General features: G+C 37.6%; 1 protein-coding gene across 1 annotated transcript; it reads right to left on the bottom strand.

The window, feature by feature from the left end:
- Positions 1-5,672: 5,672 nt before the first annotated feature.
- smtla (somatolactin alpha) lies at positions 5,673-11,774 on the bottom strand. The gene is made up of 5 exons (XM_067508802.1): positions 11,734-11,774; positions 11,332-11,522; positions 8,756-8,869; positions 7,350-7,529; positions 5,673-7,245 (listed from the first exon to the last, which is right to left on the bottom strand). Exons 1-5 carry the CDS (start codon positions 11,741-11,743, stop codon positions 7,051-7,053), a joined length of 690 nt encoding a protein of 229 aa, XP_067364903.1. The 5' UTR covers positions 11,744-11,774; the 3' UTR covers positions 5,673-7,050.
- Between the last annotated feature and the right edge of the window lie 1,716 nt (positions 11,775-13,490).

The following is a 13,490-nucleotide window of genomic DNA, read 5'->3' as shown; positions in this document are numbered from 1 at the left end:
TCCCAGTCTGATTTACAGTCAGACGTTAATCGGGCACATGTACAGAAACACTCTAGTGTGGTGTACCTCGTTCATACCCTGTCCACATGTGCACACACTTTCACAACAGTAACACTTTTAGTGTTTCTAAAGCCTCTATAATGGCCATTTTTTTATTTAGTTAGAAATTACAATAATTTAGAAAATACGTTTTTCTAAATTCTGCTCGTCAACAACGACATACTGTAACATATACAATGATTATTGGTCCTAATATTTTCATGGAGGACAAGGGTATTTTTCTATTAAAACCACCAAATGTTACATCCTATTGGTCAGAGTGGGGCCAGAAACTGAGACCATGTTCCAATTGTTTAATGGTGTTTACGTTTTTGCTTCAAATCTAATTGAATATCGCACCCTTAGGTGTAGTCTTTACAGTATGGTATAGGTCATGTTGAGGTTGCCAGTCTCTATTTTAGGGCGGGATGGGATGTTGCAGCATAGGATGCTCACGCAATTGTAATTGTAGTGGTAATAGAGTAAACCCTGGAAGTCTTGCACAATACAAGTATATGTAACTAAACCTAAAGCAGGTGCTGTATCACAAACAGTTATGGTTTCTAGCTTTCACCTTAGCAGTCGTATTCTCTAGTGATTCTTTAATTACACCACTGCCCTCTGGTGTCATGATTCACGCTGATGTAATGTCTCAATTTCTAAATCTCGTTTGTGTCAAAGTCATGCGTTCTCTTATTATTTTCAGTTATATTATTAAGTCTCATTATACAGTATTATATAAGGATGAAAATTCCTTAAAAAACTGTAAATAAAAGCAACAACAAACACTTGTACATAATAGTTTTATGAATTTGTTTTGCATTTGTTCAACAGAATGAAAAAATGCTGCAAATTGTCACCACCTCAACAGCAACTCGTATTTAATAAACAAGGCAAATCTGATTATTAGCAAAATAATGCTGGGAGGATGATTATCATACATTTAATTTGGCTGTTATGCCTTATAATAAGCCTCCCTGGTGGCCATTCCACACAAATTCTTGCTGCCACAGGTGCTGGAGTTTATTTACTGTGAATAATGTGTTCACCAGTGCTGTACCTTGAGCGCACTAGGTTTGGCTTTTAAGCCAGGATGGCCCTTCTCTTCACCACTGCTGCTTACTGTACTTGTTGGCTGCCTGCGAGACCCCTGTGACGCCTAATCTGATTTTCAGATTTTGTACCTGAAAGTAGAATCAAAAGTCCTTTTTCAAATGTTAACACAACACCCAGTGGCTATTAGCTTTTTGTCAGCACCAGATTTAAAGTCCAGGAGGTCCCTTCCCCACATGCATACACCAAAAAGTAAAGCAACAACATTCACGATATCAAAAGGACACCAACTGGTATCTCATCTCTGTGGCAACACTTTATACAACAAATTACATGATCATAATGCAACGGTAGTTCTTGTAAAATTTCCCACACATCTCACATATAATAAATATGCATGTAAGTAGTAAGTGACCTTCCAAAACATAATTATGGGCTGATAATGATTGACATTAATTTATCAGTGGTATAAATGTACAGTCTTAATTTTTCCTTTTATGTATCAACTTACTGATAAAATATATCCTAAATGACTCACTGACTAAGTCTTAAGGACACTTCAAAGTTATTATGTGTCAATGTCTCAGTAATTTGTCTTTGTCTCCAAAAAGAAATATCTCATATTATCATCAGTACACGTACATTTATTTGAAATGCATTCAACTCACTTGTCTTTACGCTATATTGCAAATGTCAGAGGAGAAAATGGGTTCATACTGCATACCTTTCATATTCACTATGGTTGCCATCAGGGGAAGGCAAAACAAACAGTAAAATAGGCAGAGGATGTGACTGCTGCTTTCCTGGAGCCAAACCAGAGAGGCAGTAAATCATAATCCCTGAGCCGAAACTGAATTCACCACACCTATCAAAACCCATTTAAGATCAGAGGCCAGAGGTCCAACCATTTACTATCCGTGAGCTCCTCCTTTTTTCTTCAATCCTTTTCTTTCAGAAGAAGAAAACAGATAAATGAAAGCCAAATACACATGGATAATCCACAGCGTCTTTCCAAAAAGGAAATTATTATATTTGAAGTTATAAAAGTGCTTCCTGAAGAGAAGGAAATGCACCAGATTTTTAGGCCTGCGTCTTGAGCTATGAAAAACATAAGCAGACATATACTGGCAGAAAGACAAATATATGACTTTCCACAAGCCCCTTTTCCCTAACTCACTCAGCCCCTCCATAGCATTGTGATTTACTGTATATCTCTAAGCAGAATAGAAAAAAATGAAAAAAGTGATGGAAAACTCAAAAAGGTCTCTCTGGCTAGAGATGTGAAGGGAGGAAATTGCATTGATTTAAGCTCAGCTTCTTTTGGCATCTGTCCGCCTTCTTCGTTTTTCTTTCCTAAAGTAAGGGCGTTTGTTCCACAGCCGTTAGTTTAGATTACAGTCAAGATGCTTTTCTTTTTCTCCCATTATGGCCACAATAAACTTAAGAGTGAATGAGAGTGGCAGCATCTTGATGCTTTAACAGAAACTATAAACTTCAACAGCAGACTGAATTACAAACTGCTGCTATCATTCATAAACACAACAAGGGTTTGTGCAACGTTCAATTTAACTGTCGAAAGGTTAAGACAACTCAGAGAGTGCGAACTCTGATTTCTCACTGAGCAATATTAACAAAGAGCTGAGTGGTGTGTTCATTAGTAAGTTCTGGAGACGTCAATGCTTATAGTAACATTATAGTATATATGTTCTTCTATCCTCTGCATCCGCTTCTCTCGCACCAACTAACTTCAAAATGTGTAACATTAGACCCTCTTCTTATTATGCGTTACAGTGTGACTCCACTAGCCACTTTGAGCTCGATCACAAACACATAGTAGAACAGATGGTCATAATGTTATGTCTGATCGGTGAGTATATCTTGCCTACAAGGGTCACAGGGTGAATGACTAATTCCATATGTCGCTGGGTGAACGATGCGTTACATCTTCGACAGGTTAGCAGTCTACAGTGTCTCAAGGCTGTCAAAACTGTTCACACCCACATGTAATCCTTCAAGCAATTTAGAGTCACCAATTAACCTAACACGTCTCAATTTCTAACGTGTATTTGGACTGTAGAAGGAAATCGAAGTGAATCCACCGATCCAAACTCCACAGTGGGATGATGTTCTGAATTCATAATAATTGCTTCCATGGTTGTTTTAGATAAAATGTATACTGTAGTCTTTGTGTGTGTGTGTGTGTCTGATTTTGCATGGAGTTTTTTTCGCAGTTCTCCCTACAGATTTTTATTTCCAGTATTGCCACGAACATAGTTAGAACATTAATGAATCTACAGCAGGAGACAGGGGATGGCAGCTGTGATAAAGCTCACCTTAAAAGTGTACGTTTTATTTATAACTCAAATTCATGGCGTTTGAGTTCTCGGCAGGACAACAGATCCATGATTCCCTGCCAGGGCGAAGAGCTTCCGTTTGGGATGATTGATGGCAGCTTCCCTGCTGAGTTCACATAGCATCAGCCTGTTTCCCTGCCGTCTCCAAGGTAATCACCTAATTTCATGGTGGTGTAAATCCAGCCATTCACATCACCACCAAGCAAGAGACACCCCATAGGGCTTGTTTCAACACAGCCAACACGTTCCCCTATTAATCATTGCTGCATGTTGAGGCATCCACTCCTTTTGTGTCAGCACCGTATGTTGGTTATGTGATGGCAACAACCATGAAAACCACTGTACATGAAGTGTTCAGATAACAGTGCACTGATTTAACACTTAGAAAGAAGACACAACAGCAAAGACTTGACCCACTTGAGGAAAATTAATTGTCAGTGTTATTATCTATAAAGGAACTACAACACTTAATTCTAAAAGCTTTATATGATCTATTGGAAAATTTCCTTACATGAGGGATGATTACTCAAATGTCATGTTGGCTTTCATACCTTCCACACTCCATACCTTCCACAGTTAGGAAGGCCTTGATCCATTTTGATGACCTTTTGACCCCTCCTCAAATCTCTACAGAAGTTTGATGAAGTGCCTCACCTCAATAGTCAACAAGTTGAGATGGGACATCCAGAAGTCTAGATGTGTCAGTGGTCCTACAGAGACACTGTGAGATAAACAAACAGTACCCATTTGCGTGCTGGCAGGTGTGCACGATGTAGCCCCAAGGATACTGAGCTCTGAATTGGTTGGTTGGCACCGATTCTTTGATGGCCCAAACAAATTCCCTCTGCTTTGCAGTGGTATGATAGCAACTTCTGTATCACAAAAGCAGCAGACGTGGCTGTCGGAAGTTGAGACGTAAAAGACAGATCAGCCTCTTCCACTCACTCTGCCTGTATTCTACTTATACAAACAAACATAAAAATCAGTAAAGTGACAAGTTCTTGCTACAGTTTAATGTGTCATTAAAGCAGAGAAAATGAGAGGGAAGGAAAGACCTTGAGCTGTGTTACATGGGTGCCTGTGTAGAAGATCATACAGAGGCTGTACAACTGTTTCAGGTCTTTCCAAGCTGTCATTTTGAGCCCTAAATGAAAGCACAACAACGATGTGCCAGCCAGTCGAACCAATGGAGGCTCAAGGACTTCATACTTTGATTGTTGGTTTTATTTCAAGCCAACACCACTTCCCAGCCTAACTTGTCTTGCTATGTACCTGCCTTCCAGCCATCCATTTTCTCTCTAGATCCAACTTCCCTGCATGTCACAGTGCTCAGAGCTATACTCAAACCCATTTCTTTATATCTTCTCTCTAATTTTATTTTTTTTTTTTGGCTTTCTATTTGACTTGCACATTGCACATAATCATCATTAGAAAAAAAGAAACAACTGCCCTCTTTACCTATTTTGCCTTCCCTCTCTCCATCGATTTTCTTTACATTTCCTGCTCCTTTCCTCTCCCTCTTATTCTCTGTCTGTCTCCTCTGCTCCACTTATGCATCCCAGCAGTCTAGATTTCCTTTCCTCGGGTTATAATATTTAGACTGTGAAATCACCCAGGCCCCACACCCCTCCCTTCACCCATGTGTCCTTCTTTCCCCTTCCACTCCCTAACATCTTCTCCCCCCGTCTCTGATCCCATTCCTTCGTATAGCACTTATAGCCAATCTTTAATATTTATGTCCCTTAGAGCTTGAGAGGTGGGTGGGGGCACAGGGCTTTGCCTCACCTGTGATTACTTGTGCATTGTCAGGAACCAAATGAGGTTGCACTACAAGGTTGAGGAGGCTGTGGAGCTGCAGCCTTACAGAGCAGAACAGAGGTTACCCAATCTCCTTAAAGCCCCATACTGAAGTGATTAGGCCACAGGAAGCTCAACCTGACATTGCTGACACTAGGCCCCCCTACCACATCCTGCCTCAACATCCACCCACACCACACAACACCATCTCTCTATGCTGACACCCAACTCCCTGTGGCAACCGCAAGCCTAAATTACATCTTCTGATATGGTTACATAAAGGATCGAAGAGACTGAAAAAAGTCACGACGAAACCTGAAATCAATGTCAAAGAAAATTCATGTGATGACTGCTTCCTTTATTGTTTTCCTATCATATATTGTGGCACATGTAAAGAAAAAGTAAACAAACAATATAGCCTGACAACTGTAAGTGGGATTATTGCTGCAGGTGCATTTTGGTTTCTTGGATGACATGGATCAAGATATAGGAATTCTTTGTTTACACTGCCAACAGTACAGTTCTTTTTTACTGTGAGCAGTAAAGTGAGCTCTGTCAGCATGTACTTTATCATTATTAATTGGTATCATGTCTATTTAAAGACACAAACAGAGGAATGGAATTACTTACGTAAAAAGATGCTGGTCGCTTTCTTTGAAAAAAGAAGATGTAGTTATTTTTATATTCCTTTACAATCTAATGCATTTCAGTCATGCCTTAGATACTATATTATCCAGTATGTCAAGTAGACAGCCTAACGTCTAAGTTAATGTTCTTAACAGAGCAACACTGCCCTCTTGTGTTTAGGGGTGTAAAGGGTAAGATAGACATTAAAGTTAGCACTTGATTTAATCTTGACCTTGTAGAGATCCTATGTTGAGAATGACAAATTGAAAAAAAAAATCACTTATTTAAAATATAAAGGAATATATGTATGTTTATCTTTTAAAACTTGCTTTATTAGCATCTTGAATCAACAGCAGTTGGTGTTTCACAGATCAGTAGGGATCACAGATCATTTCTATTTAACATCACATAACAAAAGGGCTCATTTATCCAATAATTAAACAATGTATTTTATATTCCCCATATTTTAAAATAAAGATATAAACAATATCATTAAAAACAGTTTTAAAACATTATATCCATTCATTATTCTTTGGTATGCACCCAACAAATTGGAACTTGTGTCTAACGCAAAACTCCAGATGAGTCTTGCTTCTCATTTTAGCTGTTATTTGCTCTCCCTTTTTGTCTCTCTCACACTTTTTTGCCAATAAAAATGTGTCTTTTTTTTTCTAAGTAGTGATTGCTCTCTGTTTGACTCCCATCTCTAGTGAAAGTGTTTCATTTCACTAATGCAGAAGTGAAACCAACTCTATTTAAAAAGGAAGTCTCACTGAATACTCTAGGGGCCGTGGGAATAATCAGAAGACTGCAGGAGCCAGCGAGGAATACAAACTCCACTTAAGAACAAAGAAAATGGAAATCAATGCCAGGATATGCAGATTTTTTTGACAGCTCGACACGCAAATAATCTTTTGGGAGTTTGCCCTCTGTTGCCTTTGCCAGGTTAAAATAACAACTGAGCTGGGAAATAAAAAATGCAGTGTTGAGGAAAGGGCACAGCATTACACCTACCTAGTTTTGTGTGAAGGTGTGCTAAGACAATCAATAAAGAATATACTGCATTGTAAACGAGGTGAAATCGCCTACAGCATGGTCATATCTATAAGTGCATGGCTGTGAAGCTTAAGAGTTCATTTTAAGCTAAGCAGTGCATTATTTAAAAGATACACTTTCTGCTTTATGCACAGTTGTTTGGATCAGTTTGTCGACACTTGAGAAGCTTGAGAAAAGTCTCCATCTTATGGGCATCTTTCTTAAAGCAGCTGAGTATGGTATAGTCTTTCAAAATAGATTCCATCATCTCAGGCTGCACATCATACTGCAGTTGGCCTTGTTCACTGTAGTTTGTGGGCATCATTCCCTCGTCCAACATCTGCACAGCAACATTTGGAAACACACATATTTACCACCTAATCATGTTTAAGAAGAAAAAGAAGAAGGACTCTTACATGTTAATAATAAAATGAATTGACCAACCTTTTTGATAAGAACCACCACCCCTTGCTCCAGACTGATCAGTTTGTCAGACACCCACTTGGTTTTGTTAAGAAGCATGTCAGGAGCATTGTCATAGCGATCAAGTGTGGTTTGCAAGTACACCAGGGGCTCAATCCATGACTGGACCAGCATCAGCACAGAGTGAAGCAACCATTTGTCCTGTAGGCCATATATAGTATATGAAGATTGAAACTGAATGCATTAGTGCATTAGACTATACAATATAGTGAATGCAGACTTGTCCTTAAAGATAAAGACAATATATTAACACATTGTAAAACATCACACAACAACATAGAGCAAAACTATAGCTGCAGTAAAAAAATATTTTGTTGTTTTCATGTCTATACATGTGCTGAAGAGCAGCCATTTGCCCTTCAGAGTGTCTGTAGTCATAAACAAATGTGATCAAAAAAGATGGAGGAACTTAACAGCATGAGATCTGATCAAGGGCTTGTCAGCTCTAACCATTCAGCAACAGAGGTAAGTTGAAATGTCACAGGCAAAGTGGTTGAGCTTGTTTAAATTTTTATAAAAAAATGGAAGAGACTCTAAAGCAAGTGGAAATGACTGCAGGACAAATGGCCATTAAACTGCTGAACCACTAATATATCAAAAGAAAAGGGCAGAGGATAAATTACCAACATAATAAAAGAGCCTTGCAGTATATGCAGTTTAAAAGATCACATTTACTATTATAGTGATGACATAACTTTCAACCAGCACTTTCAATAGATCTAAAAATGAAAAATAAAAATAAAAATAAAATTAAGTAGCTGTTGCTCTATGAACTTGGCGTTTGTTGGCTGAAGAAGTATTAAAGTAGAACTTCACATCAACCTACTGTGTGTACATTTCACATCTACCAAATAACCCATCTGTGGCCTATGCCTCAATCTGGTTTCCACACTACGTATCACGCTGACCTTTAGCCTAAAAACTGTGACTACTACTGGAAAGTAGTCAAAACCCTTGAAGGCACAGACAAAAATATTTTTAAATGTTATACAGACATTTACATTTATAAAGTCTGAGAAACAATTATTGTAATTTATGCAAACAACCCATCTTTTAGCAGCTGGTGGGGGGTTCACTTGCACACTTTGACACTGTTGTTAAAATAGAAAGGCTCTTAGCACCAAGGCAGCTGCAAATAGAGCAAAAATGTGCATGCAGCAGTTCATATATCAACACTACCCACAAGCTGACACATTGACACAAATGCACATGGCAAACCAGGCAGATTCAGTAATATACCCAGTAAAACATGCAACAACCTATAGCTGCATTTATTTTGCTTTCATTAAAAGCAAAGATTCACTTGTGTAACAGCACTATTAAATAAGCAAAAAACATGTTGTCGTGATCAGTGACCATATACTCACAGATATCTGTTGGATTTCACTTTTTGAAGTAGGGATGTGTAAGGTTTTGGTGATGCATGCATAGCCAGCCTGATTCCTCTGGAGACGCATTGGAAATGGGACAAACATCTCTTCCTACAATTCATATCATTGTGGGAAACAAGCACATGAAAAAAAAAAACATAATTACCCACACTGATAAAATGCATGCATTTCCATTAAGTCTGACTTAGGGACCTACTTACAATAATGCTACCATATGCAACTTTTGAGAATAAAACCAGCTGGAGCGTGGCATTTAAAATGAATCCACTTAGATGTGCACAAGGTACCCTTTGACGTTGACTTTTTGTGCATAAAGTTTGACCTTCTGATTAGTTAGGAGGGTGAGCCTTGCTCAAAAACCTTTAGAAGGAAATGTCTTCACAGAGCTGCCAGTGCTGTTCTGTGCGTCTGAGTCTAGGAAGGTGTTGACAGCACACCTTCACATTAGGATGATGGAGCATTACTCTACTAAAATTCATTACTCTACTGGAAGAAAGTTACACGCTGTAGCTTTAATAAAATAAGCATTTTTTAGTTTAATTGTATTAAAATAAATTAAGTTAGCAACATCATCCCCATTTTATTTGGTCATGGTGTTCTATTGGTATTGGCATTATGTTAACCTTCCTAGAGAACAGGAGAGCAAGAGAATATTTTAGATTTATCTGAAAACCCTCAGTTCTCTTAGGTATAGAATTCCAAAAACATACAGAAGCAGACACAGAAAAAGACACATCAGGAAAACAATGAAAAAAGCTTCAGCAATCCTGGCCACTCGAGACACAGTAGAAACGCATTTTGTTCTCCAACTTGTTCTCATCTGCAGACCCCATGCAGTGTCTTCTCAGTAACAAGCCCTACATCATCCAATTTCAAAGACCATTTTGTTTCTGTAGCCACAGAGTGAAGGGGATTCAACAGGCTGCAAAACCTGTGCTCTCACTGCTGCAGTATATCATTATCACATTCGTATTACCCCACTGTAGGCCTGCTTCTTCAATAAAACATCTTTGGCTCAGAAGAGAGATAGAAGATTACTTTGAAGAGTGGTGGTGAGGCGATGATCATGTCAGAATCAAAAGCAAATAACACACAGTATCTAACAGTAAGTGTTAGTGCATTTGGTCCAGTATACTGCAAAAAGGGCCGACATAAAGTCAGTTTGCATGCAAAAAGTAACAAAAGCATTATATATATTATATTATATATATACATTATATATATATACACACACACACACACACACATATATATATATATATACATGTATATATATATACATGTATATATATGTGTGCGTGTGTGTGTATATATATATTTCATGCTTTTTTCAAACAGCAGCTGTAATAATTCAGCAGCAAATTACATCATATTTTTCGGCTCTACAATCATGTGGAGCACTGTTGCAGGAGAGGGGAATCCTGTTGTCTGTTCTTATATCTCTTGCTAGTGGTTATATATTTATAAATTTAGATTATACCAAAATGAATTACATACTGCTGATAGCTCCCATTTTTTGGAACTATTTAAAGTTGATCTGCCACCATTGTTGGAAAAAACATTGTTACTCTCTTTCTAAATTCTCAAGCAAATGTTTTGGAAAAAGTGTTTTAAAAATGGATTTACATTGAGCATATTAGTCATTAATTCAGCACCTGAAATTCAAGCCAAATATTAATTCAGACGTATTTTTTGCAGCACTGTATGTAAAAAAATTATCAAATGGCGGAGTGACATTGTGCAGCGACGTGGGAGTAATGCAATTCACCTAGAGAAAGATGGATTTAGAGGAATGATAAAAATACAAGCTTGGAGGTAGGCCATGTGTTACTGGGAAGAAAATACTTACAGCCAAGCTACTCCAGACATTGAACAAAAATATTAAAGCACAACAAAATTTGGAACATTATGTTTGTTAAATGAAGAACTAAGAAAGCAACAACTTCAATATGTGAATGTTGGTTTAATCGTGTATTACCACTTCTTACTTTAGAACAGAGCATTTAAGAAACTATGTGAATACTTTCTTCCATTTATATTTCATCTACATTTTTTTATGTAGGATCAGTCACAAAGCCGTATAAAGCCAGACTTGCATAAAAAAGAAAATACCAAGGCATACCATGAATTCACTGCACCAGCAGCACCAGCATTGCTTTCTTGTGGACTTGGCACAATTACTTAGCAGTTGTTTTTTTTTGGTTATTTTTTCCAAAAACAAGCTGCTTCTAATTTGCATTATTGTTGCTGTGGCCTTTACAATAATGCTATACCACTGCTTTTCTAATGCTGGTTTCACATTTAATTAAAAAGCAAATGAATAAACACTAATCAAACTGCCTGACAAAACTAATTTCTTCTTTTATTTTTTTTTTTATAGACTTTATTCTAGTCGAATCTTCTCAGTCTGCAATTTCTTTTGTAATTCTCCGAAAGTTCTGCCTGAGGGAAAATTATTTTAAAACTGATCTTTAAGGGCCTGTGGATACAACAGGTTCACTTAAACAGTTCATATATGGAATAAAAGTGCTTGTGTTTGTGGTTTTACTCACAAATAAAGAACATGATTCTTCTGAAACACGATAGATGAGCTCAGCATGCTGGATGACTCGGTCAAGAAGTTTCTCTTGGGTAATGGACGGGCAGCGGGAGAGGCTGCCCTGCTCTTCCTTACAGTCTAGTGGGATGCATACGGTAAACAAGCAGGGCCACAGCAAGAAAGCCCATATGCCCCACTGCATGGCTGAAGAAACGTGTTCACAGGCATATAATGAAAAGCATAAACAAGCAGAAAAAATAAAGATTATCCAATCTCCGTAAGCTTTGCTTTACAACCCGTTTCATTTTATATGTCAGCATACAATTGATAATTAACTAAAAAAACTGGAGTAATTTCTATCTGTCGATCACAGAATTACAAATTTAGTTTTTTTTTTCAAAGTGTGATGAATTACCTGCCATCATGTGCTTCTTGTCAGGAATCCTCAAAGTCTTGTTTTTCTGTCATGTGGACTTTGCTTATAAACCCAGACTGGCATGAATTAAGAAAAAGGTCAGTTTGTTCCTATGTAGATTTTTGAAAAAAGATATACTGAACAAACCAAATCATTTATTCTCGTATGCATAAAACCATGATTGGAAACTACCTTGATTTAAACTCACAGAAAAAACAAAAAAGACAATTAAATCTCAATGTACAAAGTCTTAAAAAAACAATAAAAAAACAACTACATTTACATCAGTGTTTTGTACATTTACATTCCATCGAGCATTTTCTTACCATTGCCCATAACCAAAGAATGAAGAGTGAGACTGATTAGATTTAGTTATAAAAGAAGCTCAAAAAAAGGAATGGGCTGAAAAATCCCTCCTTTTAGCCAAGGTGGGTATGTAATGTGGATTTAAACATGCGTGACAAAGACTGCTGCAGAAAAGACAGCGTAGAATTGTAACAGACGCAACAAAAAGGGACTGAATGAATGTGAGAATCTGGAATCAGTGGGCTTTAACAAAGCCCCGGAAATCTTCCTTTTTATTTTGACATTCATATTCCATTCTGGTCCAAAAAACATGGGTCTGTGAGAGTAGCTCCAATCAGAAGCTATAGTTTTCCAATTGTAATGAATGTGTTTAGCTGTCAAAGCCTGAAGCAAATATTCACCGGTAAGCCATGCCTAGGCGTTTACTCCGCACTTGAGTGCTCCAGTTTGCTGTATTATTTTTGTCACCTTAATATTTCCTTAACTACCTATTTTATTTCTACTTTAAATTACTGCTAGTATTAACGCAATTCCATTGAAACTTTACAGGGAACAAGTTGTCTGTGAATTTACAGTAATATATAGTTCTAATCCATGTAGTCTGGACGCAAATTACAAGACATTTCTGCTTCAGAGACAGAAGGAATAAAATACTTTGTACTTCACTGTTTAGGATAAACTACATTCATAGCCAGGAAGAGCGGGATAACATTTAAGAGGCTTGAGCTCAAAGGTTTATTTCTTAAGCAAAGTATGTTTAGGGATAAGCCAAAGACAGAAATGGGATCGGAAAGTAGCAGCTGCTGGGTGTTGTGTTACTGAACTCGACGTCACATAGATGGTTCCTATTCAAGAATCTTTAAGACACCTGAAGCCTCAAGTCTTTGTATTTCAACCTGTTTCATATGAAGAGCTGTTCTTTTCTTATCCCTGTAACTGTACCTATTGGCCACCTACCAGCAGCAGGTTTTGACATTTTTAGCACAACTATCCTGAACATCTTGTTGTCTTCATCATTCCCATCTTAAATCCTAATCATTTTTGATAAAAAAATCCCCCATGAATTTGGTGCAAATGGGTTTGATACTTTTGGGTTTTGTGACATCAACACAGGCCCATAATTATACATACAGGACTTATACAGTATGAATAATTTGCACACATATCAATTTTGTTTGACAAGAAATGTATTAAAATTCTGCCCAAAGATGTGTGGAAACAGTTTTCAGTTTTCCTGTGCAGTAGTTTGGTTGAGGTTGCTTCGAGCATCTGGACTCCCTGCTGTTTCCCTGTCATCTATTCTTTAACAATTTTATTTTTTTTTATCTCAGGTTAATGTTTCATCTTAGCCGATGTGTTAGGGAAGATTTTTCATCTTCAACATACCATCTGTTATGGGGTGTGTACTTTGTTCCAGAGAACCTCTTGGCCTTTTTCCACAGCATGATGGA

Source organism: Channa argus, chromosome 6 (assembly GCF_033026475.1).
Source record: "Channa argus isolate prfri chromosome 6, Channa argus male v1.0, whole genome shotgun sequence".
NCBI lineage: Eukaryota > Metazoa > Chordata > Actinopteri > Anabantiformes > Channidae > Channa > Channa argus.
Note: the sequence above shows the minus strand (reverse complement) of the source record. Positions and strands in the feature narration are given on the sequence as shown.

What these genes read in the sequence shown, in the direction of transcription:
- smtla (XM_067508802.1), bottom strand. An exon ending in AAGAATCATGTTCTTTATTT is followed by an intron (nt 8,870 to 11,331) that starts GTGAGTAAAACC and finishes TATGAATTGTAG; the next exon opens with GAAGAGATGTTTGTCCCATT. An exon ending in TGGTGGTTCTTATCAAAAAG is followed by an intron (nt 7,246 to 7,349) that starts GTTGGTCAATTC and finishes GTTGCTGTGCAG; the next exon opens with ATGTTGGACGAGGGAATGAT.